The 26,210-nt window shown below is 44.9% G+C and overlaps 1 protein-coding gene across 1 annotated transcript in view; it reads right to left on the bottom strand.

Annotated features, from left to right (window-relative positions):
• Positions 1-1,455: 1,455 nt before the first annotated feature.
• Positions 1,456-26,210, bottom strand: part of LOC138566771 (cytochrome P450 2C18-like) — a 385,240-nt gene continuing 360,485 nt past the window's right edge. Inside the window, exon 10 of the mRNA XM_069644418.1 lies at positions 1,456-3,026. Coding sequence (XP_069500519.1) covers positions 2,845-3,026 — 182 coding nt within the window. The 3' untranslated portion in view covers positions 1,456-2,844. The remainder of the gene's footprint in view (positions 3,027-26,210) is intronic.

Genomic DNA, 26,210 nt, shown 5'->3' on the forward strand with positions numbered 1-26,210 from the left:
GATCCCTGTTTACTACTTTGGAAAGGTGAGAGCTGTGTAGAGATCACAATAATGGCTAATACTATTGGCCCACAACCCCCAAAGAGAGGTCAGATGGCTGAGGTTTCTTCTAAGCCATACCAAAGAAAGTAACATTACTGATTGTACATTGACATTCACAGCAGTACTTCAGAGCCACATGCAACCCCACTTTAAAAGCACGTTTCCAATCATAGAGAGCCTCTGATGGCAGTGTATCTAGAGTAACATTCTGCACAGCTTCATATACTGCTTATAATCACTACCAGATGGCCGGTGATGTTGGAATTATGACCAAACACATATACTGCATTACATAGCTCACAAAGATGCAGGTTTATATATGAGAATATAAAAGGGCAGAAAAGTTCATCCACACAAACATGCACGATTGTTTTATAAACTATGCCCAACCCCCCAATATATTTGTCCTACTGTAATTTATTTATTCACTGAATACGTGAGTGCTGAAAATGTAATGAGCAGCATTAAGTGAAGATACATGTGCTTGCCATTAAGAACAGCTCAGGACCTGTACATTAAAGCCAAAAAGAGCCACAAACCACAATAGGATGAAAGGGCACTCTTCTGTCAGGAACATTATCGATGGCACGTTAACACTGTGGTTTTGCCTTTTTTATTCTAAACAACACTTTTCGAGTGGTGATCAATTGTGTTTTTAAAGTATCAGCAAAGTGGTGTTCTTTTGCAGCAGCAATAGCCCAACAATGTCTCTAGGCAAAACATTTGCACTAAGATTATTTCCAGCAGCAGGAAAAATCGGGGTAAGATGGCACAATTGTTGGTATCATACAACAACATCATAGTCTGTGAAGAGATGTAGGGAGTTGGGGGAGCTGGGGTATGTGCTGGGCTTAGTGAGGGTGTGTGGCAAGGGTAGGGGTTCCAAAGTAGTAATGTGAGTCTGTGAAGGAGCAAAGGAGAGTGAGGCAGGCACCGATGGGGCAAAGGCAGCAAAGATCACACCAGCAATGAAAGGGTGGGAAGCTGGCTGGAGGACGAGGGACAAGAGGAGTGAGTGATGACCAGAGCAGGGAATCCGGGAGGATCACAGTGCCAATGGGTCCTTTTCTCTTGTTTTTGGGCAGGAAGTAAAGGAAGATGCGAAAAGCTTCGAGTTAGCGTACTGAGGGCTGAGGCGAAGTTTTGAGGCACCGTTGGAGACTGGCCCGCGTTGGGGCTGAAGGCATAGAAAAGAACAAAGAGGTTTTTGTTGCACTGCCCGAGCACTGCTGAGGCATAGACACAAGAGGTGCCAGTACATTGCACTGCCACGTGCCGACCATCAGAGATGCAGGGAGGGGTGACTGACAGCAGAAGGCTAAGGAGGAGGTTTAGACCGTACGCCCCCTTCCTCACAGCGACACCACGAGGAGGGGCAGTCGGTCCCTTGGTGAAGGAGAGAAAGAGGGACAGTGAGAGGTATAGTGGCCTTATTCCTCCAGCCCTATCTTCACAACAGACAATAACTGATAGAAGACCAAGAGGTGATCGGCATGGGGCACAGTTGTTTTTGTTAAAATACGGTGGTATAATCCAGGGGTCCTTTCAAGACCATCCAGTTCTCAAGTCACGCTGTGTTTGTTAAAATAAAAAGGTTGAATAAAAAGAAAATCTCACGAGAGCCTGTCCTTATTTCCACACCACACGGTGACAGAGTGTAAAAAAGGGGAGTCTTGAAGGGGTGAGGATTGTATGTTACTCGGGTAATGTGCTTGCTGGGTGCAAGGAGGTGGTTATACAGGGGTAATGTGCTTGCTGGGTGCAAGGAGGTGGTTATACAGGGGTAATGTGCCTGCTGGGTGCAAGGAGGTGGTAATACAGGGGTAATGTGCCTGCTGGGTGCAAGGAGGTGGTTATACAGGGGTAATGTGCTTGCTGGGTGCAAGGAGGTGGTTATACAGGGGTAATGTGCCTGCTGGGTGCAAGGAGGTGGTTATATAGGGGTAATGTGCCTGCTGGGTGCAAGGAGGTGGTTATACAGGGGTAATGTGCTTGCTGGGTGCAAGGAGGTGGTTATACAGGGGTAATGTGCCTGCTGGGAGCGTGGGGGAAGGCTGCGGGCAGGGGTTAAATACCTGAAAGAGCTGAGTAGGGTATGCCATAGAGTTAACATTTCTGGAAAGGGTGACAACGGGTGGCTGCTGCTTGGGTAATGTGTCTGCAAGGGTTAGGACTGAGGTTCTGCAAGGCTAACGTGGCTGCTATGCTATGGGTAGGGAGGCAGTGCCACAGGGTAATATGCCTGTAGAGATAATGGGAGGTGCCCCAGGAATGGGATAGGTGCCATGTGGGTAAAATGTCTGCTAATGTGGCGAGGCGTAATAATGGAATGGGAACCATGGCCGCAGGAGCACCACAGACAGCTCAGCACACTCCATTGTTCCTCATTCCTCTGTGTTTAAAAAGCTGTATTCATCATCATTAAGGAACCATTTGATCACAGATACAACACCCCTGCTGCCCACCTGCCCTCTTTATTCCCCAGGGTGTGCACCAGCCCCATCAACATTGGATCCTCAGAGTTCTGCTGCCTTTGGCATTACGTGAGCATTGCAGCGTCATTGGAGGTGGATACTCGCTGGATGCTTGATGTATTTTTAATAGATTGTGGTATGATAGCTCTCATGGATTAGTATTTAATGGTGCTCGTGGACTGTGATCTCATCATTTTCATGAAGTACTCTTGCAGTGTGTGCATATTTCCCTTTGATAACCCCTGAAGTCGGTGTCAGTGGAAGTGGACGTGTCCTTCTTCATCTCTGCAACTTATAAATCAGGCCACATCAAGAAATCATGTTTCCTTCAGCGTGGCAATGCGATTAGCTGGTAAGGGCGTGGCAAGCGTCCCGAGGTACTCCCATCAGGTGACAAGTCAATATCCTCAGGGCAGGTGACGGGTTTTAAATTAAATTTTTGAAGAATGGTAGTGAAGAATACAAACAACTCCATACGAGCCAGGCCTTCTCCAGGACACATCCGTTTCCCTAGATGAAAAAAGAACATTACAGTGGGTTTAACCATGTGTATGGGGAGAACATGGAAAAGTTTGAAATATTATATGGTTTATGTGCAACCGTAACAATCACTGACATTCATCCAATATAATTAGCTATGTACAGGTAGAGCAGTTTCCATGGCAGTTTCCCTGCACAGTTCTTTACCACACACATTCTATCAAGCGTGACGCCCCACATGACACCATCAATGAAAAGACATATGGCATCATCATTGCTTATAACTGTGGAAGCAGCACACACGGAATTCCCACTTCATTATGTGCAATTGCAATGCGCTAAAGCCAACATATCAATTTGTCATGAACGGATCGAGGAAATTGGTCCATCATAGCCACGCACTACTGGTATTCGTGTGCACTTTTAACATACCACATTTGCTTGGTGTTGCTCGAAACATGTCTTGTTTGGACGTGCAGCGCATGCCTGCGTCTAACACTATGGACAACATAACATGTGAATGGCAATATTTTCCCAACACATTTCTTATTTTCACATGTTAATTTCCCCGTGGTGGCATCACATGTAGGTTTTAGTCAGCTATCTCATTGAAGATGTCATAGTTTGCAACTGTTATGTCATCAGTGATGTCGTCAATACTGTTCTATCGACCACATTTTCTTCCTTCGAAAAATAATTGGAATGACTGTTACCCACCAACTAGACAAAAACATCCTCAACAAAATTGCCTTCAGATTTACCATGTCATTCAGCACAACCTGATACATCAGGAGTGATGCATTGTAGTTGCTGAGATTCTGGTATTTTAGGTACTATATTTGGTTAATGTGTGGGTTCTTTTGTTTTGCACTAAAACCATAGCATATATAGTGTATGCAATTTATAATCACGAAACCCTTTGAATTGGTCTCTCTGTGATTTCATTTTGATCAAATTGGCCTTTATGTTAGTAGTGGCCCTACCCACAGGGCATCAGAGCCCTTATAAGGTTCTAAAGTCAGAGCGGTGGGAGGTGAAACAGTATTTACGACATTCTTGAAGACCAGATAGACAGATGAGGATAAAGAGGTGATGGCAGGGACGGTGGTGTGCCTAGATTAGGTCTGAAGAAAGAGATATGTTTTGAGACTGTGAGCAGGCCATTTATGGCCCCCATTGCATGACACCATTTCTTGCACACTTGTATCTATGTCATATTTTATATATCACCAATGGAATTTGGGTAAAGAGCAATGATAGGATTCAGAACAGGTATTGGCCTTGGGGGCAAGGATTATCCAAAGAGCATTCTTGGGATTCATAGCAGGGACAGTTCTTGGAACAGGTTTCAACCTGAGAACAGGGATTGTCTTCATATGAGGCACGTGTTGCTGGGCAGGAATGAGACTTGGGGCAGGGAAAGGCATCAGAGCAGGCATGTGCCTTGGTTCAAAGCTGGGGTCCAGAGGGGAGATGTTTGGCAATGGAGCATGGATGTGTGCTAGAACACAGATGAACAACGGAGCAGAGCATAGGCGTAAATGTTGGGATTCACATCCATTAATAAAGCTTAATAAAGAGATTTTGAACAGAGTTGCACAATCACATTCTGTGTCAGTACCTAAAAGGAAATGCATTGGCAGTGTGCCTATATTTTGACCCAGGTATTGTACCGAAACCTAAATTTGACTATTATCCAAAAAAGGTTATTCAAACAAAGGAAATGAATGATTGATGGAGGCCCTTTTTAAATACCTATGAGAACAGTTAATCCGAAGGAAAGCCATCTCCATCAGTGAGAAAAATGGTAAAAGAAGAAGCAGTGAGCAAAGGAATATTTTAGATAAACGTTGAATGAGAGGCCAGTTTGAGGGGAACGGTAGCTCCCAAACTAAGTCTCAACAGCCATGCTCAGAACACCATATCGAGCCTACCGTAGACAATACGTCCTACATTTAATTTGAGAGCAACTGAGTTAATAGCAGGAAAACTCTCCCTACTAAGTAAATGCTTTCCAGTTCTACTACACAATTGATTAGCCAAATAGATGCAGAGAAATATCAGAATACTGTTCTATTTTGGTGATCAAGAACATGCTATGGAAATAGATCTGAAATGAGGTAAGCTGCACACGCTGATGATAAGGATGCAGGATAACCTTTATTAAAATCCAACACAAGATGTGGATAAACAAGCCCTAAGATACAGTACCCTCCTCACTCTCTGCTCTCCAATCTCCAACTGCTCTTTACCAACATTCCTACAACACCCCATTCTAGATTAGAGCCTGGAACACAATGTAGCTTTCACACCCTGGCTGGGGGGCGATGACATGACGTTTAATAGCCCGCCAGCCCAAGCTTTGGAGGCCGAGGCGAAGCAAGGCCCTCCCTTCTGGCAGCGGGATGTTCAACACCATGTCTGTCCCCCAGCCGGGGCATAAAAGCTGTTTGCAGGCCGGGATTTCCTGGGCTCTGGGTAGCTTTCATTTTTTTTACTTCCGACAGGAGATGTGCTCAGCCCAAGCACGTCTCCCGTGGGAATGACATTTTTTTTTTTTAAATGGCCACAACCATTAAATAGAAAAGGGAGTAGGTTCCCCTTTCGGATGACCGTGGCGGCTGTCATCTGAAAAGGGACATCGTCTCTTTTCTATGTTTATGGCACTGGGAATTTTTGTTGACTTTTTTTTTCTTTTCATGGCGGGTGGCGAAGCACAATCGCACCTAGGAAAGGCGGATTGTCATTGGTGAATCTGCCTTTCACGGGGGTGAATTACCTATAAACAGGTCATGCTTCAGTTTGTCCTGGTATTACAGTGATCCATGTATAAACACCCTTTACTGTTCAGTATCATATAACAAGATTCTACGTGCCTTAGAGTGAAATCTGTTTTCAGTCTGAGCCATTAATATGTGCCCCATGAGGAAAATACTTTTGAAATTAAACTTATTTCAGAATTGGCACAAATTCACTGTAGTTTAAAATACCAACCACACAATTAGAAAGCAGCTCATGGAGATGTTTTTAAAGAAGCGAAGCCAATAATAAAACAACAATTGCCAATGGACACGAATGACACAATTCCCTTTGAAAACAGGAAGTATTATAGTGAACTAAATGAAGACCCTCTGATGAAATCTCATAATCAATCAATAATTGTCTCAAACAGTCAAAGCGTTCCAGTGGATAAGTCAAACAGACACAGGGGAGGAGAGTTCTGTACACCTTGTTTCTGTGCTCTTCATAACATCCAAAAGGGTAAAGATCGTCCACCAGACCATCCTGTTGTATCAGCATGTAGCTCCATTTCGGAGCATAGATCGACATTTGTGGATATAGTTTTTGTGAAGACACCAGCATATTTGAAAGACACTAAACATGTGATTATCCTGTTAAAATATTTAAGATTTATTACGAAAACAGATATGTTAATGGCATGTGACATAGCTACATTCTATATACATATTCCACAAACTAATTGGACATCATTGAGCAGGAGTTTCATTATCTGTTTGATGAGAACAGGATCAGCACAGTATTATTTCATTCATAAAGGAACAAATTATACGTAAATAAAACATTCAGCAACAGAAGCACGCATTTTCCCTCATCTAACACATCTGTATATAGCAGCATTTGAAAGTTATTGGACATTCAAGAATAAGGCCTTCATCTAAGAAGCTGATAGACATTTATTGATAATATTATTTTAATTTGCTAAGGCAGTGAGCAAGATTTGAATTTGATTCATCAGTGCTTAAATCTCAGAAATATGAATCTTGCCTTTTCTATGGTATCAAGTCTAGTAGAATTGGCATTTGTAGAGAAAGGGAAACGATCTTGTGATAGTAAATTGTGTGAATACTTTTATTTTAATCCTGCAGACGCAAAATATTGCAGCACCAAGAAGCTACACAAAAAGGTTAGTTAATAGAGCTATGAAACAAACAGGGGTAAGCAAACTGTGAATGTCTGCTGGGGGCGAATAGAAAACCGATGATGAGAAAAGTATGGTCTGCATTAATATTCTCTCTAGACATAGCCAAATGAGGATTAAGAAACAATGGGCACAGTTTGATCCATGTTTTGGTACAAATACACATTCACGATTTTCCTTTAAATTAAAAGGCATTTGTGAGATATGTAGGTACATTATTTTCCCACTAAAGGGACAGTAAATGGCCCTCATTATGAGACTGGCAGTAATAAGGCAGTAATTCTTCCTTGGCAGTATTACCATTATCGCTGTGATACCCGGTGGAACTACTGCCATATTATTACTTGATGGAAGTGCGTGCACCTCACCAGTATTACAGCCAAAAATGACTATCTGGTGTTAATACTGCCCCGTTATGACGGTATTAGGTCATCACTGGAACGGAAAGCACAGCGGTGGCCATCTATAAAAACTGAATCCACTCTCAATCTCAAATTTCCTGTTGACAACCGGAATCCAGAGTAAGGCAAAATGTTACAGGAGAAAGTATCACCTACCCGAAATGGGGCTGCGGAAGCCAAAGTTAACTGAGTCAGTTCTCAACACACTGGCGGAGGAAGTGGTGAACCATGCTGAGGAGCTTTTTGGCAGCAGGCAGCGTAGTACCTCTGCCCAGAGGAAGTCTGTCTTATGGTCTTAGATCAAGGACAAGGTGAAGGCTGTGGGCATCATTCCACAGGACACAGAGGACTCCCACAAACAGCAGAATGGTCTCCGATCTAGGGTCAGCAGCCTCATTTCCCACCACATGAGGGAGACGCAAGCCACAAGAGGTGGCACTGTGGACCCCCTCACCCTCACAACATGGGAGGAGAAGGCCAGATCCATCCTGCACATGTAGGGGTTAAAGGGATTTGGGAGTGCAGAGGCCTGCAGCCAGCAGCCAAGGATAATTTGGTGGGTCTGAATTTCCCCCCCTTCCCCATACAATGCACTGGCCAAATTACCATCCCAATCACCTCTCTCTCAGCATAGGTGGGCCCAATGGATAGGGGAAGGTGCCACTACATGGCAATGCACCCAAAGGCAACACCACCTTATGTGTATGCATGAAGAGCCGGGTTCAGGCATGGGTGATCTGGCGGTTCCCTGGGGCGCTACATCAGCTGCCCCCGACACATCAGCTCAGAGAAGTCTTACAAGGGCTCCCCCTTCCTGGCATCTTGACGGCTTTCTATTGCAATGGAAATCCCCCAGCTCCTGTGCTGGAGCGGAGAGTCAATCATTTCATCAGATCATGGCTGCCATATCAGCATGGGGCATTTGGTATAGCAGCATTGCTCAGCTGAAAAGATGAACTCCCCGCTCCAACATTGGAGCTTTCCATTGCAATACAGCACCTTGACTATACCAGCATGGGTCTGCAAGGATGTCCCATGCTGGTGTGGCACAATACCCACACATTTTGTGCCCTCCTGCTTGCTTTGGCGGGGGTGCCGAATATAATGTTTCCCTGGGCGCTGGCAGGGCTAAGACCAGCCCTGTATGCAAGAGTAGTTGGGCATCTGTGCAAGTAGCCATGCGCAGCAGTCTGAAAGAGCATGTGAGCACATGAACATATGTGCAGCACCCATGAGTGCTCAGAAAGGCCAAGTGTCAACAATAAAAGGGAATTAGCTATTTAAAATTGTCCATGGTTTGATGAAGAGTGGAGGCTAAAAAGAACAGCTTCTAATGTTTGCCAAAAATAGTGACAACATAGGGAAAGGAGAGCTTAGACAAGCTAAACTCGCATTTAAAAGTAAAATAGTGAAATATCTGGGAAAAAGGCTTATATTGAACGAGTCTGGGAAAACTTACTTAAAACATCATTAAATTCAACATGTTTATTCAGATTAGAAAATAAAATCCATCAAACACATACAGTCTACAATATTACAACACATTAGATGCTTAAAACTACTGCTCATAATTACATATCAAAAGGAGTAACCCTAATAAAAGGGAACAGTCAAAACACAAACACTTCATCCATCCTCATTGAGGGGTGAGGGCAGGAGCCCCCCCAGCCCAGCAGAGGATCCAACCCAGCAGAGGATCCAGGCTCAGAGCGTGCTGCACGGAGCAGGGCCTGCCTGACCCTGTCCCCATACGGTGCCTGACTCGCCCATGCCGGGCGCTGTGCGGCGCGAAATCGAGGCTGAACCTCGTTTTCATCACGTGGATCCGCCGGCAGGCGGAATCGCCGGCCAGTCCGAAGGCCATACAAAGGCCTGTTCCTGCGCCCCAGGTCCCCCCACTTCATCCATCCTCATTGAGGGGTGAGGGCAGGAGCCCCCCCAGCCCAGCAGAGGATCCAACCCAGCAGAGGAACCTCGTTTTCATCACGTGGATCCGCCGGCAGGCAGAATCGCCGGCCAGTCCGAAGGCCTGTTCCTGCGCCTGTTCGGAGCACTGTAGGCCTGGGCCACAGATGCTGCCCCCTAGTGCTGGCAAGTGAAGGCTCCGGAACACTTGCTACCCCGTCTGCAGAACTATCCTGGGCCTCCGTTATATGCTTTATCTACCAACGAGGCGTCACTGATGAGCCAATGCTTTCAAGCATCCATATACCCACCTGGCCATGTGAGTAAACCAGCACGTTGCTATACCCAACACTTTATGCCCATTGTGCCAGTGTATTAGATGGATGGTCATCCAGTTCGTACAACACAGTCTTGACAACCACACTGTCTTAAGTGCTATAGCGTCCCACGGGGACTCTGAATTTAGGCGTTCTAGCTATAGATTGCAGCCTACCTGGCCTTGGTTGCTAAAACGCACAATATATCACTCAATCTTCTACACCGTTTCCTTTTTGCTGCCTCGCTCTGCACTCCCCGTTTACTCCGGTGGCAAAGTGCTGGTCTATCTATAGAGCCTAATACCTGTTTGGCTCATGAATGCTAACTGACCTCATTTGTCTGTGTTGTGCTTTATGGTCACTAGCAGACCACTTTTAGACTGTGTTGTGCCTTATGGTCAATAGCAGACCACATTTAGACTGTGTTGTGCCTTATGGTCAATAGCAGACCACATTTAGACTGTGTTTTGCCTTATGGTCAATAGCAGACCGCACTCAGATTGTGTTGTGCCTTATGGTCAATAGCAGACCACCCTCAGACTGTGTTGTGCCTTATGGTCACTAGCAGACCACATTTAGACTGTGCTGTGCCTTATGGTCACTAGCAGACCACATTTAGACTGTGTTGTGCCTTATGGTCACTAGCAGACCACACTCAGACTGTGTTGTGCCTTATGGTCACTAGCAGACCACATTTAGACTGTGCTGTGCCTTATGGTCACTAGCAGACCACATTTAGACTGTTTTGTGCCTTATGGTCACTAGCAGACCACATTTAGACTGTGCTGTGCCTTATGGTCACTAGCAGACCACACTCAGACTGTGTTGTGCCCTATGGTCACTAGTAGACCACATTTAGACGGTGTTGTGCCTTACGGTCACTGCTTTAGTCACTGCAGCTGCCCAACCATTATATGACAATTGTACTCAGAACTAGTCCTCCGCACACACTGCTCATGGCTGCACACCTCTCTCAAACCATACTGCGATGCAATGCAGATACACACAGACCACTAGAACTGTGTCGTACCCTATGGTCGCTAACAGACCACTAGAATTGTGTCGTACCCTATGGTCGCTAACAGACCACTAGAATTGTGTCGTACCCTATGGTCGCTAACAGACCCTCTGATGTATGCATTCTAGTCAATGTCAGGAATTGTCACACCTAGGTGCCCTCTGATGTATGCATTTTAGTCAATGTCAGGAATTGTCACACCTAGGAGCCCCCTGATGTATGCATTTTAGTCAATGTCAGGAATTGTCACATCTAGGTGCCCCTGTTGTATGCTCCAACCTCACAACTAGTTGTATCCAATCTAGATACTATAGTGCACAAGCTGTACCTGACCGATTCTAACCGACTCTAACCAGCCACATCTATCTTAGTCTGGCCTACTCCCCACCAGCGCCACTAGACTCCACCGCTATCCACAGACCATGATCTCCTGGCTCGCCCTAACCATGTTCCCTTTCTGCTTAATACAGGACAATGTACCTTGTAGCAACAATAGCTACATAGCCCACCAGGACGGCCTGGCTAAACTAGGGTGCCCCAGACACCACCCCATCATTTGCCCCACTCCGTTCCTACCCTCCACACCCCCTTTCCCCTCCACTTACCACCACCCTCTCACCTCCACATCCATCGTCATCCATGGCCTACCTACCAACAGCCACCACAGTCCCATTGCTAAGTCTAACCAAACCAAAATGACCACCAAACCTCCCACCCGCTTTAAGCCGCCCGGGCCAACCCCCCTCTCCCTTATTCCCAACATCACAACCCGCAATGACAGATTAGGCTCCAGGATCCCCACCACAAATTCTAAACCTAACTCCAGACCTTGCACCAAAACTAATACAAAGCACATTGCACCAAACAAGCCCACTCCTCCCCCACTAAAAGGCGCCCTACTCAACGTCAGATCCCCGGCTGCCCACCCCACAGAAATTGCAGACATCATCCTTACCAATGACCTTGACTTCTTAGCCCTAACAGAAACTTGGCTTCATGAGGCGTCCGGACCCTATTTATCGCTAGCCATCCCATACAAATACACTATCTTCAGAGCGGACAGACCAAACGCCAGAGGTGGAGGCGTAGCAATCATTTCCAAATCCGCCCTAGGCCTTAGACCAACCGACACAGTCGCATTCACATCCTGCGAGTTACTCACAACCAAACTACAAACCTCCCCCACAGCCACGATAACCATCCACCTCATATATAGACCCCTGGTCCCCCTGGGACCTTCGAAGAAGACATCACATCCCTCATCACCGAAATTTCCAAACCAACAGCACAAATCGTGATCCTCGGAGACTTCAACCTCGGCTACCAAGACCCAAACGATGCACATGCTGCATCCCTAGCCAATGTCCTAACCGATCATGGTCTCACTCAACTCATTGTACTCCCTACCCACCAAAAAGGCAGAACCCTTGATTGGGTAGCAACCTACAATTGCAACACAACCTGCAAAGACCCCCAACCTCTGGCATGGACCGATCACCACATGATCCCCCTTGAGGTTAACACCAATCTGGTATTGCCCAATAAGCACCCCATGGCACCAGCATGCCCCACCAGGAATAAACGCAACATCACTGCTGAAGCCCTACTACCATTGGTCTTACCTACCCTCAATGCTCTCCCAGCTAACGCAGACTTAAACCTGCTGATCGACACCTTCAATGATTCCATGGCCAGAGCAATGGACACCGTTGCCCCCTTGAAAATACGCAAAGCTAAACCCAAAGCTCATCTGAACTCGTGGTACACCCCTGAGCTCAAACTACTTAGGAAAGAGAAAGCTAAGGCTCACCACACCTGTAAGACTAACCCCACTGCGGAAAACAAATCCAACCTCACTAACTTATCCTCACTTCACAAAAGCGAGATAATCCGGACCAAAAAAGATACATACAACACCAGGATCACTCAGGCAGGATCCTCCACTAAAGAATTATTCAAAATTCTGAAGGAACTAGAAAAACCTATTTCGCCGCCGGAAACCTGCCTGAAAGACAAATCCTGGTGCACCAACATCCAGAACGCCCTCAATAATAGAATTTTAGGACTCCAAACTAAAATCGAAAACAAACGGCAACAACTCTTCAACAATAATGTCACCAACCTTAGCCTACCCACACCTAACAACACTAGCGCAGGCTTTTCGTTCAAAAAAGTCACCATCCCGGAAGTTCAAAAAATCATCACCTCCCTGAAACCCTCTAACTGTAAAGGAGACAGCTGCCCGGCTCAGATCATAAAAGATGCAGCCAGAGAGCTCTCCCCCTTCATCACCAAACTCATCAACCTATCCTTCACCAATAGCTCTATCCCCAGCAACTTAAAACAATCATGGGTTCTCCCTCTCCTGAAAAAACAATCCCTCGACCCGGCCACACCCACAAACTACAGGCCCATCACCACATTCCTCTTCCTACTGAAAATCCTGGACAGAGTCGCCTACATCCAAATTCAGGAATACCTAGAATCCAACCAACTGCTAGGAATACACAATCTGGCTTCAGACCTCAACACGGAACTGAAACCGCCCTTGTTGATCTCAAAAGCCAGATTGATGAAATTAAAGACAAAGGCAATGCCGCAATCCTACTCCTCCTAGACCTCTCAGCGGCCTTTGACCTGGTCAGCCATGAGGTCCTCTGTAATCACCTTGCCACCGCAGCCCACTTCTCCTCCCCTGCCATCACATGGATACAATCCTTCCTGGCAAACAGAACCATACGAGTCTTTTCCACTACAGCTGCAGCAGACCCCATCCCTATCACATGCGGGGTCCCACAAGGTTCCTGTGTATCCCCCACTTTGTACAACATATTTACAAAGCCTCTATTTGACCAACTGGACCATCTGGGTGTCACCTACACAAACTACGCAGATGACACCAAAGCCTCTATTTGACCAACTGGACCATCTGGGTGTCACCTACACAAACTACGCAGATGGCACCCAGATACTCCTCACTATCTCTGGTAATTACCAAGAAGACTCCGCCCGGATCAACAAAATATTCTCCATCATTCAGGCATGGATGGCCTCCCATGGTCTCTGCCTGAATGATGAGAAGACAGAGCTCCTAATCGTCGGCTCCCCCAACACTCTAACTAAGCTTGACCCTAGCTATAATAACATCACCATCGATGGTCATTCCATTCCCATAGCCAAAAGCGTAAAAACCCTTGGCTTCTATCTAGATGCCAACACCAACCTTAGCAAACACACCTCAGCCGCTGCCTATACCGGCAAGCTCATTAGGGCCAGCAGACCCTTCCTATCACCCAACAGCTGCCTCACCCTTGCCAGGGCCCTAATACAATCCAAACTGGATTACTGTAACAGCCTGTACCTAGGCGCTAATCAATCCGTACTCAACAAATTGCAGGTAATACAAAATAACGCCTTGCGCGCAGCCCTCAACATTCCCAGACAAGAGCATATCTCTGCCACTAGGAAAGCCTGCAAATGGCTATCCATACGCCAAAAAATTGATCTAAAAATCATCTGCCTCACGTACAAAGCCCTCAATCACCTAGCACCACCTTATCTAGCTAATAAACTCACCCTGAAACCTGCCACCAGATTCACCAGATCCTCCAACACTCTTTGCCTACTAGTGCCCAGGTTCCACCAAAAAGAGCTGGAGGGGTAAGCTTCACAGTGCTAGCCCCCCAACTCTGGAACTCCCTAACGCTTAACATCAAAACTGTCGAATCCTTCCAGATCTTTAGGAAGCAGGTCATCAGCTGGCTGCTAAACAAAGAATAACACCACTAACTCTAGACCCGTGCGGATACTGGCTTAGACACTGTATTTATTCTGAAAATTGTATATTGTACGTACTGCAAATGTTCTGTTTATTGACCACTGTATATATATGTATATATTATAAACCTGTACGAAGTATGCAACACACCGATACTTCACAACTCTGTAACCAAATTCTTAAGCGCCCTTCTACCTCTGGGTTTGGAGCACCATACAAATAAAATAAACAAACAAACAAACAAGATTCCAACAATTGGATAAAATCACATAACATACAAACCGACATAGCATAGATCCAGTAAACATTTGAACCATATAGCTAGAAAGAATGTAACTCTTGGCTATATTCAGTACAGGTGTCCCAGTAATAAAAGCCAACAAGACACACTGCTGCAACAATTAAGTTAGAATCACATGAGCATACAAAAACGTGCACATCAGAAAACCGAAGTGCATGTGAGCCATACAATCTTAATAAATGTTGCATATATATCAAGCATTAAATTAATAAAAGGGTAAAAAAGACACACAAAATACTCCCAATGCCCCTTAGACCGTGCTTTCAAATTCTACCAGAGATAACCTATTTCCGGTACAAAATGCAAGAGCAGGCCCTTCCTTCTGTACATCGCTCTTTTCAAGAATGTTAATAGGGCCCCTGCTATCAGGACCGAATCTGCTGTAAGGAGAAAGGTTAGCGCTGGCCTATGGGAGCGAATATTAGCTGACCTAAGCACCAGGAATATAGTAAGCATTCTGATATTTTAATAGGCAGGACTAAACAACAACAAATATACCAAATCCTCTCTAGCAATGCCACAGACTGGGCAGACCACCTCATTGGGAAACCCACGCCATTTGACTGTGTTGCCTGCCCTCACTTGAAATCAGTCAAATCTTGCTTGAGACAGCAGCCAGCGGTCACTCACAGTAGAACCCCAGGTTAAATAGGGCTGAATCTCCTCTACCCGGCTTTCTGTCGGAAATCATTACAGGCTTCATGAGATCTCTTTTCCTCTCAAATGTTTCACATAGGTGCCCTTTGTAGGATCTCTTAAGGCTTTTAGTCAACAGATTCCCTGGTGGAAATAATGCCTGGAAATTCCTGCTGGACATTGCTCCCTCAATATAAGAGAGCCACAGGATTTTCCTCCAGTTATCCTTAACCAATAGGGACTTGATGATGAAGTGTTGTTGATGAAGTGACATACCAAAGCATACTTATTAGCTCAAAACCTGATCCAAAACATTATGGGCGCCAAGGCCCACTGGTCCTCCCAGAATTCCACTCCCAGTTCCGTATGGATAGAGATACAAGGTGCTGAGCCTGCGAGTCCCAAAAGCCTTCTCAAAAAAGAGGTCTTCTTCACCTGTATCTCTGTGACAGTCTGGAAGCCCCAAAGAGATGCTCCATACAGAGTGGCTGCTTTCTCCTGTGCGGTGTACATTTTTAGAACCACATCCAAAGGTTGTCCCTTACAGCCAGACAAACATTGCGAAATCCCTCGCACTAGTTGGCTGAATATGGCAGATTGTCTCTTAATATGGGCCATGCCCATGGTCGACTCTGAGAATCTGACCCCCAGGTAATCAAATTCCTGAGCATCGTTACCGGCCTTCTATGCCCCGAGTATTCCATCACAGCAGATTTCAGAATGTTGATTTTGAGCCCTAGATCTTCCATAAAGGCTGCATAGGCACAGATCAACACATGTAGGGCCTTTGGGGTTCTGACAGTTATCACAGTGTTATCATCATATGCCAGAACCAGAAAGGCCCTACACCCCAGGAAAGGAAAATCCGCCCTCATATCCACCAAATCTTTTAAAAGGCCATTCACATAGAGGGTAAAGAGGATCTGGGCGGTGACACACCCCTGTCGGATGCCACAAACGACCGGGAAGCATGAAGTGCAGTGTCCCCCCACACCACTGCCCACACATGCTTCATTATTGCTATGTAGTGCCACAACCATTTAATAGAAAAGGGAGTAGGTTCCCCTTTCGAATGACCGTGGCGGCTGTCATCTGAAAAGGGACATCGTCCCTTTTCTATGTTTATGGCACTTTGCATTTTTGTTGACTTTTTTTTTCTTTTCATGGCGGGTGGCGAAGCACAATCGCACCTAGGAAAGGCGGATTGTCATTGGTGAATCTGCCTTTCACGGGGGTGAATTACCTATACACAGGTCATGCTTCAGTTTGTCCTTGGTATTACAGTGATCCATGTATAAACACCATTTACTGTTCAGTATCATATAACAAGATTCTACGTGCCTTAGAGTGAAATCTGTTTTCAGTCTGAGCCATTAATATGTGCCCCATGAGGAAAATACTTTTGAAATTAAACTTATTTCAGAATTGGCACACATTCACTGTAGTTTAAAATACCAACCACACAATTAGAAAGCAGCTCATGGAGATGTTTTTAAAGAAGCGAAGCCAATAATAAAACAACAAAAAAGTACAGAATTCTGGTCGTTATGCCAATGGACACGAATGACACAATTCCCTTTGAAAACAGGAAGTATTATAGTGAACTAAATGAAGACCCTCTGATGAAATCTCATAATCAATCAATAATTGTCTCAAACAGTCAAAGCGTTCCAGTGGATAATTCAAACAGACACAGGGGAGGAGAGTTCTGTACACCTTGTTTCTGTGCTCTTCATAACATCCAAAAGGGTAAAGATCGTCCACCAGACCATCCTGTTGTATCAGCATGTAGCTCCATTTCGGAGCATAGATCGACATTTGTGGATATAGTTTTTGTGAAGACACCAGCATATTTGAAAGACACTAAACATGTGATTCTCCTGTTAAAATATTTAAGATTTATTACGAAAACAGATATGTTAATGGCATGTGACATAGCTACATTCTATATACATATTCCACAAACTAATTGGACATCATTGAGCAGGAGTTTCATTATCTGTTTGATGAGAACAGGATCAGCACAGTATTATTTCATTCATAAAGGAACAAATTATACGTAAATAAAACATTCAGCAACAGAAGCACGCATTGTCCCTCATCTAACACATCTGTATATAGCAGCATTTGAAAGTTATTGGACATTCAAGAATAAGGCCTTCATCTAAGAAGCTGATAGACATTTATTGATAATATTATTTTAATTTGCTAAGGCAGTGAGCAAGATTTGAATTTGATTCATCAGTGCTTAAATCTCAGAAATATGAATCTTGACTTTTCTATGGTATCAAGTGTAGCAGAATTGGTAATTGTAGAGAAAGGGAAACGATCTTGTGATAGTAAATTATGTATATACTTTTCTTGTAATCCTGCAGATGCAAAATATGGCAGCACCAAGAGGCTACACAAAAAGGTTAGTTAATAGAGCTATGAAACAAACAGGGGTAAGCAAACTGTGAATGTCTGCTGGGGGCGAATAGAAAACCGATGATGAGAAAAGTATGGTCTGCATTAATATTCTCTCTAGACATAGCCAAATGAGAATTAAGAAACAATGGGCACAGTTTGATCCTTTTTTTGGTAAAAATACACATTCACTATTTTCCTTTAAATTAAATAGGCATGTGTGAGATATGTAGGTACATTATTTTCCCACTAAAGGGGTAGTAAATGGCACTCATTATGAGACATGCAGTAATAAGGCAATAATTCCTCCTTGGCAGTATTACCATTATCGCAGTGATACCCGGTGGAACTACTGCCATATTATTACTTGATGGAAGTGCGTGCACTTCACCAGTATTACAGCCAAAAATGACTATCTGGTGTTAATACTGCCCCGTTATAACAGAATTAGGTCATCACTGGAATGGAAAGCACAGCAGTGGCAATCTATAAAAGCTCAATCCACTCTCAATCTCTCATTTCTTGTTGACATCCGGAATCCAGAGTAAGGCAAAATGTTACAGGAGAAAGTATCACCTACCCGAAATGGGGCTGCGGAAGCCAAAGTTAACTGAGTCAGTTCTCAACACACTGGCGGAGGAAGTGGTGAACCATGCTGAGGAGCTTTTTGGCAGCAGGCAGCGTAGTACCTCTGCCCAGAGGAAGTCTGTCTTATGGTCCTAGATCAAGGACAAGGTGAAGGCTGTGGGCATCATTCCACAGGACACAGAGGACTCCCACAAACAGCAGAATGATCTCAGATCCAGGGTCAGCAGCCTAATTTCCCGCCACATGAGGGAGATGCAAGCCACAAGAGGTGGCACTGTGGACCCCCTCACCCTCACAGCATGGGAGGAGAAGGCCAGATCCATCCTGCACATGTAGGGGTTAAAGGGATTTGGGAGTGCAGAGGCCCGCAGCCAGGAGCCAAGGATAGTCTGGTGAGTCTGAATTTCCCCCCCTTGCCCAGACAATGCACTGGCCAAATTACCATCCCAATCACCTCTCTCTCAGCATAGGTGGGCCCAATGGATAGGGGAAGGTGCCACTACATGGCAATGCACCCAAAGGCAACACCACCTTATGTGTATGCATGAAGAGCTGGGTTCAGGCATGGGTGATCTGGCGGTTCCCTGGGGCGCTACATCAGCTGCCCCCGACACATCAGCTCAGAGAAGTCTTACAAGGGCTCCCCCTTACTGGCATCTTGACGGCTTTCTATTGCAATGGAAATCCCCCAGCTCCTGTGCTGGAGCGGAGAGTCAATCATTTCATCAGATCATGGCTGACATATCAGCATGGGGCATTTGGTATAGCAGCAGTGCTCAGCTGAAAAGATGAACTCCCCGCTCCAACATGGGAGTTGGGAGCTTTCCATTGCAATACAGCACCTTGACTATACCAGCATGGGTCTGCAAGGATGTCCCATGCTGGTGTGGCACAATAACCCCACATTTTGTGCCCCCCTGCTTGCTTTGGTGGGGGTGCCTAATATAATGTTTCCCTGGGTTCTGGCATGGCTAAGACCAGCCCTGTATGCAAGAGTAGTTGGGCAACTGTGCAAGTAGCCATGCGCAGCAGTCTGAAAGAGCATGTGAGCACATGAACATATGTGCAGCCCCCAGGAGTGCTCAGAAAGGCCAAGTGTCAAAAAAAAGGGAATTAGCTATTTAAAATTGTCCATGGTTTGATGAAGAGTGGAGGCTAAAAAGAACAGCTTCTAATGTTTGCCAAAAATAGTGACAACATAGAGAAAGGAGAGCTTAGACAAGCTAAACTCGCATATAAAAGTAAAATGGTGAAATAGCTGGGAAAAAGGCTTATATTGAACGAGTCTGGGAAAACGTACTTAAAACATCATTAATTTCAACATGTTTATTCAGATTAGAAAAAAAATCCATCAAACACATACAGTCTACAATATTACAACACATAGATGCTTAAAACTACTGCTCATAATTACATATCAAAAGGAGTAACCCTAATAAAAGGGATCAGTCAAAACACAAGATTCCAACAATTGGATAAAATCACATAACATACAAACCGACATAGCATAGATCCAGTAAACATTTGAACCATATAGCTAGAAAGAATGTAACTCTTGGCTATATTCAGTACAGGTGTCCCAGTAATAAAAGCCAACAAGACACACTGCTGCAACAATTAAGTTAGAATCACATGAGGATACAAAAACGTGCACATCAGAAAACCGAAGTGCATGTGAGCCATACAATCTTAATAAATGTTGCATATATTTCAAGCATTAAATTAATAAAAGGGTAAAAAAGACACACATGATACTCCCAATGCCCCTTAGTCCGTGCTTTCAAATTCTACCGGAGATAACCTATTTCCGGTACAAAATGCAAGAGCAGGCCCTTCCTTCTGTACATCGCTCTTTTCAAGAATGTTAATAGGGCCCCTGCTATCAGGACCGAATCTGCTGTAAGGAGAAAGGTTAACGCTGGCTTATGGGAGCGAATATTAGCTGACCTAAGCACCAGGAATATAGTAAGCATTTTGATATTTTAATAGGCAGGACTAAACAACAACAAATATGCCAAATCCTATCTAGCAATGCCACAGACTGGGCAATCCACCTCATTGGGAAACCCACGCCATTTCACTGTGTTGCCTGCCCTCACTTGAAAACAGTCAAATCGTGCTCGAGACAGCAGCCAGCGGTCACTCACAGTAGAACCCCAGGTCAAATAGGGCTGAATCTCCTCTACCCGGCTGATCACTGCATGCTATCTGTCTGAAATCATTACAGGCTTTATGAGATCTCTTTTCCTCTCAAATGTTTCATATAGGTGCCCTTTGTAGGATCTCATAAGGCTTTTAGTCAACAGATTCCCTGGTGGAAATAATGCCTGGAAATTCCTGCTGGACATTGCTCCCTCAATATAAGAGAGCCACAGGATTTTCCTCCAGTTATCCTTAACCAATAGGGACTTGATGATGAAGTGTTGATGATGAAGTGGCATACCAAAGGATACTTATTAGCCCAAAACCTGATCCAAAACATTATGGGAGCCAAGGCCCACTGGTCCTCCCAGAATTCCACTCCCAGTTCCCTATGGATAGAGATACAAGGTGCTGATCCTGCGAGTCCCAAAATCCTTCTAAAAAAAAGAGTTCTTCTTCACCTGTATCTCTGTGACAGTCTGGAAGCCCCAAAGAGATGCTCCATACAGGGTGGCTGCTTTCTCCTGTGCGGTGTACATTTTTAGAACCACATCCAAAGGTGGTCCCTTACAGCCAGACAAACATTGTGAAATCCCTCGCACTTGTTGACTGAATATGGCAGATTGTCTCTTAATATGGGCCATGCCCATGGTCGACTCTGAGAATCTGACCCCCAGGTAATCAAATTCCTGAGTATCGTTACCGGCCTTCTCTGCCCCGGGTATCCCATCACCGCAGATTTCAGCATGTTGATTTTGAGCCCTAGATCTTCCATAAAGGCTGCATCATCCAATGAAAACTACACAGATTAGCATAAGAGGTGCCTTAATAAATGCCCGTTCTATGGTGGCCCATGCCACGGAAATAGCCGACCTACTCCAGGCAGAAAAAATTTACTTCCTCGCTATTACCGAATCCTGGCTTCACTCAGCAGCAGGCCCGGCAATCATGTTAGCTATTCCCAAGGACTACACACTCCTCAGAATAAATCTAACTAAATCCTGAGGTGGAGGCCTTGCCATAATTGCCAAAACTAGCCTAGCTTTGCGACTCGCCACGCCACAAAATTTCAATTCATGCAAATTCCTCACAGCCAAGTTACTCATCACCGACGCCCAAACCCTGAATATCCACCTCATATACAGACCCACTGGCCCCCTAGGAACTTTCGAAGAAGACTTAACCAATATCTATCTGATAAAGTCAAAAACTCCTCACAATGCTTTCTCCTAGGTGAGCTTAACCTAGGGTTCAACGACTCTTTAGACCACAACGCCACACATATCAATGACTCCCTCGCTGAATTAGGGCTTACTCAAAAAGTGACATGTGCGACCCACATTAAAGGAAGGACCCTCGATAGGATAGCAGAGCACAACTACCAGACTTCTATTACCTCTATAACACCCCAGCTCTGGCCGATCACCACCTGATTACTTTCACCTTAGAGGCTACACGTCCCTTACCCCCCAATAATAGCATAGCTCCTGCCATTCCCACCAGAAACAAAAGAAATATTACAGCCGAGAAACTTACTCTCCTGATCCTTCCCACTCTGAACTCACTTCCCGACCATACAGATCCTTTCACTTTTGGTAGAGGAGTACAACAAAATAATGATCTCATCTTTAGACATCATAGCACCACTGAAACTTAGAAAGAGTAAACCTAAAACATATGTGAAAGCAATTAGACTAGAAAAATTGAAAAGTGAACAGATTTAGAGACAAGATCCTTCTGTTACTAACAAAAATAACCTCAGTAAACTAGCCACCCTTTACAAAAAGGAAATTATCCTCACCAAACAATCCTCGTTCAACTTGCGTATTACTCAAGCTAATTCAAGTACTAATGAATTGTTCACAATCATTAAAGAGATAGGAATGTCTATCCAAGGCCCTGACACCTGTCTGAAGGACAAAATATGGTACCTCAGCATTCAGAATGCCCTGTCTAATAAGGTGGAGACCCTCCAAGCCAAGATTGACAACAAAAAAGAACTCTCCACCTTGCCCCTAAGTCTAACAAACCTTCTTTGCCACCACCTCTGTGCACTCTGCCACCCCTCAATCAACTCCCACCCCGCTTTAACTTCAATAAAGTATCCATTTTAGAGGTTGAAAAAGTCATCCTCTCCCTCAAACCTTCAATTTTGCCATGGCGACCCTTGCCCAGCCCAAATCATAAAGGACGCTGTGCATGACCTCTTCCCATTCATCTCCAAACTCATTAACGCCTCCTTTTCTACCGGCACCATACCCAATAACTGAAACAGTTTTGGGTTCTCCCACTACTCAAAAAACAAATACTTGACCCGTCCATACCCACCAACTACCGTCCCATCACCACAGTCCCCTTCCTGCTCAAAATTCTAGACAAGGTAGCTTACCTTCAAATCCAACAATATCTGGAATGTAACCACCTTTTAGGAGTACGCCAGTCAGTCTTCATACCCCAAAACAGGACTGAAACTGTGCTAATTGACCTTAAGGCACAAATTGATGCGCTGAGAGACAGTGGAAAGGCAGCACTACTGCTACTTCTTGATCTCTCAGCAGCATTCGACCTTGTGGACCACAAAGTCTTGTGTAGCCACCTGGATTCCGCTGTCCACTTCTCACAAAAAGCAATAGGATGGATCCAATCCTTCCTCGACAATTCCTCACCTACAGCAGCCGCTGACCCCATACCCATCACCTTCGGTGTGCCCCAGGGATCTTGTGTGTCCCCTACCTTGTACAACATTTTCACAAAGCCCCTTTTTGATGATCTAGATGGCCTGGGTATCACCTACACTAACTATGCCGATGATACCCTGATCCTCATCCCGTTGATGGGCGATTACAAGGGTTTGGGCTTTGTGAATAGAGTGTACCTCATCATCCAGGCATGGACGGCCTCTCACGGTCTATGTCTGAATGATGACAAAAAGGAACTCCTCATCCTCGGTACCCCTGCGAACCTTAACAAACTGGGCCACAACTATTCCAATTTCAGAATAGATGACAACAACATTACAGTAGCCAAGGAAGTCAAAACCCTTGGATTCTACCTAGACTCTACGCTAACCTTTAAAAAACAAGTCAACTCCATTGCCTCATCAACTGCTTACACCTGTAAGCTATCAGAGCAGCTAAGCCCTTCCTCTCCTCCAACAATTGCATTACCTTACCAAGAGCCCTTGTTGTGTCTAAACTGGACTATTGTAATGCCCTATATTTAGGGAGTAACAAATATATTACCAATAAGATCCAGATTTTACAAAACAATGCTCTGAGAGCAGCCCTAAGTATTCCTAAGAAAGCCCACATTTCTGACATTAGAATATCCAATAACTGGCTTTCCACGAAAGATGACATCCTTCTCAAAACAGTCTCCTTGACCCACAAATGTCTCCACAATGATGCCCCACAATACCTCTTAGCCAGATTTACGAGACAATCTCCCAACCGCCCCATGAGAATTGCCAATGCCAACCTCTGAACGATGCCTAGATTTAAACTCGCTAAGACTGGTGGAAGCAGCTTCCCAGTTAAAGTTGCCCAATATTGGAATTCTCTCCCACCGCCCCTGAGGGAAGATCTACCCTACCTTTGCTTAAGGTCCAACCTCATCCACAAGGATCAAAGAAAATTACCTCTGACATCTCCTTACACATATCATGTAATTCCTGTTTTATCTGTACATACTCTCTATATTGTATACTGTGTATTTTGTGTAATTGTGCAATCTGCTTGCCTTTTTAGTCTTATTTTGTACAAATTGCCTTATCAACAACTTATTGTATAAATGGTATGTACCTGCAAAGCAATGTAACCAAAGCTGAAAAACCACCTTGATGCCTATTGCGCCCTGATACCTTCGGGTCTGGCGCGCATTACAAATATTAAAACAAACAAACAAACAAACACACCCTCCCCCTTGCAAAACACTGAGTGAGAAACAAGCAGGTAGAGATTAAGGCTTTGTTCCATGGTGCCCACACCCGACGGAATCCAAACTTGATATTCACCAGAATCGACTCCTCCCTCAAAGGGGCCTCGATATACCCCAACAATACCCTTCTAAATATTTTAAATGGGGTCTCCAATAAAGAGATGGGTCTATAGGATTTTGTACTATAAGGATCCCCTTCTTGAAAATAGGGAAAATAATCGCTGCCTTCCATGACGGTGGGTAAAAGCCTATATCCAAACAGGGATGGACTAACCTAGTCAACAAAGGGGCCCAAAGACCCAAGTTGTCTTGGAACCGATCTGATGGGATAGCATCAGGGCCCGGAGCATGATTGTGAGCCTATTGCCTAATAGCCTGGGATACCTCATCCAACCTGAACGGCAATGGCTGCACACCACTCCCTTGCCCTTCTGCTTGTGAATCTCCACCAAACAGGTCACCAAAATACCCTACCCATACCTCATCCTCCACAGACATTCCACTTGACCTCTTACATTTAGAATCAGACTCACTGCCCTTTACGAACTCCCAAAACACCTTCTGGTCATTCCTGCCCAAGGCATCCAGGAAGCCCTCCCATAACTCCTCTTCAATTTCCCTCTTTCTTCTCTTCAGCTCCCCGGTAGTGCGTCCTAGTCTGGGCAATATCTTTTCTTTCACCTATCGGTGCTCTCAGAGACCCCAAAAGAGTTCTTTTAGCAGGAATACAGGCTTCATCAAACCACCCTCTGTTATGGGACTTACCGTTCTTGGTGGAGTTAAATGTAAACCCCTTAGTCAAAGCTGCCTGTAACTTCGTAAACTGAGCCACTACATGACCAGCAGGCACAGTGTCATCCAGCATATCCAAAATGACAAATAGATTTTCCAAAATTATGTGTGAATGTAAGTTTGTTCCCCGTATTGTTTCCCATTTGAATCTCTTTGAAATAACTGGGTATGAATTTCTATGGCTTACTGTAGACTTTTCTAGGCCTAAATTCCCAAGGTACCCTTCAATTTTAAGCATATGGGTTGGTGGTCACTACTAGCCTCCATCAGAACCTCAAATCTCACAATACTGTCCAACAGTTCTAAGGAGATGCAAAAATAGTAAATTGTGGATGAACCCTGATGGTTGTGGAATGTACGATTACCCAGGATATCTGGAGTAATGAAGCCAAAGATACATTTGAAGACCCTTGGTGCACACCCGCTCATCTGTCATCTTGGGTGGCAGGATAATCAATAACCAATCCACAATGGATCCAGTATATCATGCGGCACCCCTGGACTCACTCTAAGGTTAAAATCATCACCTCCCCAGATGCAATTCTCTTTGCCACTCCTACCCTTAGTGAGATAATCATTCAGAAATACATTGACCCTGGTTAAATTATTTACTTCAGCCTTGAGGGGCTGCTATAAATGTTCAAGATAAATATAGTACCCCTGTTGGGGGGATGTAATGCGGAGACCCTGGAGGAAGTTCAACTTGGATTCCACCACTCGGACCCTGCAGACCAACGATGCCTTGATCAAAATTTCCATCCCCCATAGCATCAACGCCTTGGGTTCTTGCCTTCTGTTATCCCAAATTAGGTGTTTCCCTCCAACCTTGGTGTCTCCAAGGCCCAAGTCTCCTGCAAAGAATGACATTGGGGGACCTCAAAAACTCCACAATATCCTCCTCCTCCTGTGGGATATTTCAACCCTTGCCAATGCACCACACTAGATCCCTTTGACAATGGGGAAAGAAAACTGCCAGAAATGGAGGCGCTAACCACTGTGTGTGCTAAATCTGCAAAAACTGCACATGGTTCAGAAATCACAAAGAGGCTGCACC

This window comes from Ambystoma mexicanum, chromosome 2p (genome assembly GCF_040938575.1).
Source record: "Ambystoma mexicanum isolate Mex_15411 chromosome 2p, UKY_AmexF1_1, whole genome shotgun sequence".
NCBI lineage: Eukaryota > Metazoa > Chordata > Amphibia > Caudata > Ambystomatidae > Ambystoma > Ambystoma mexicanum.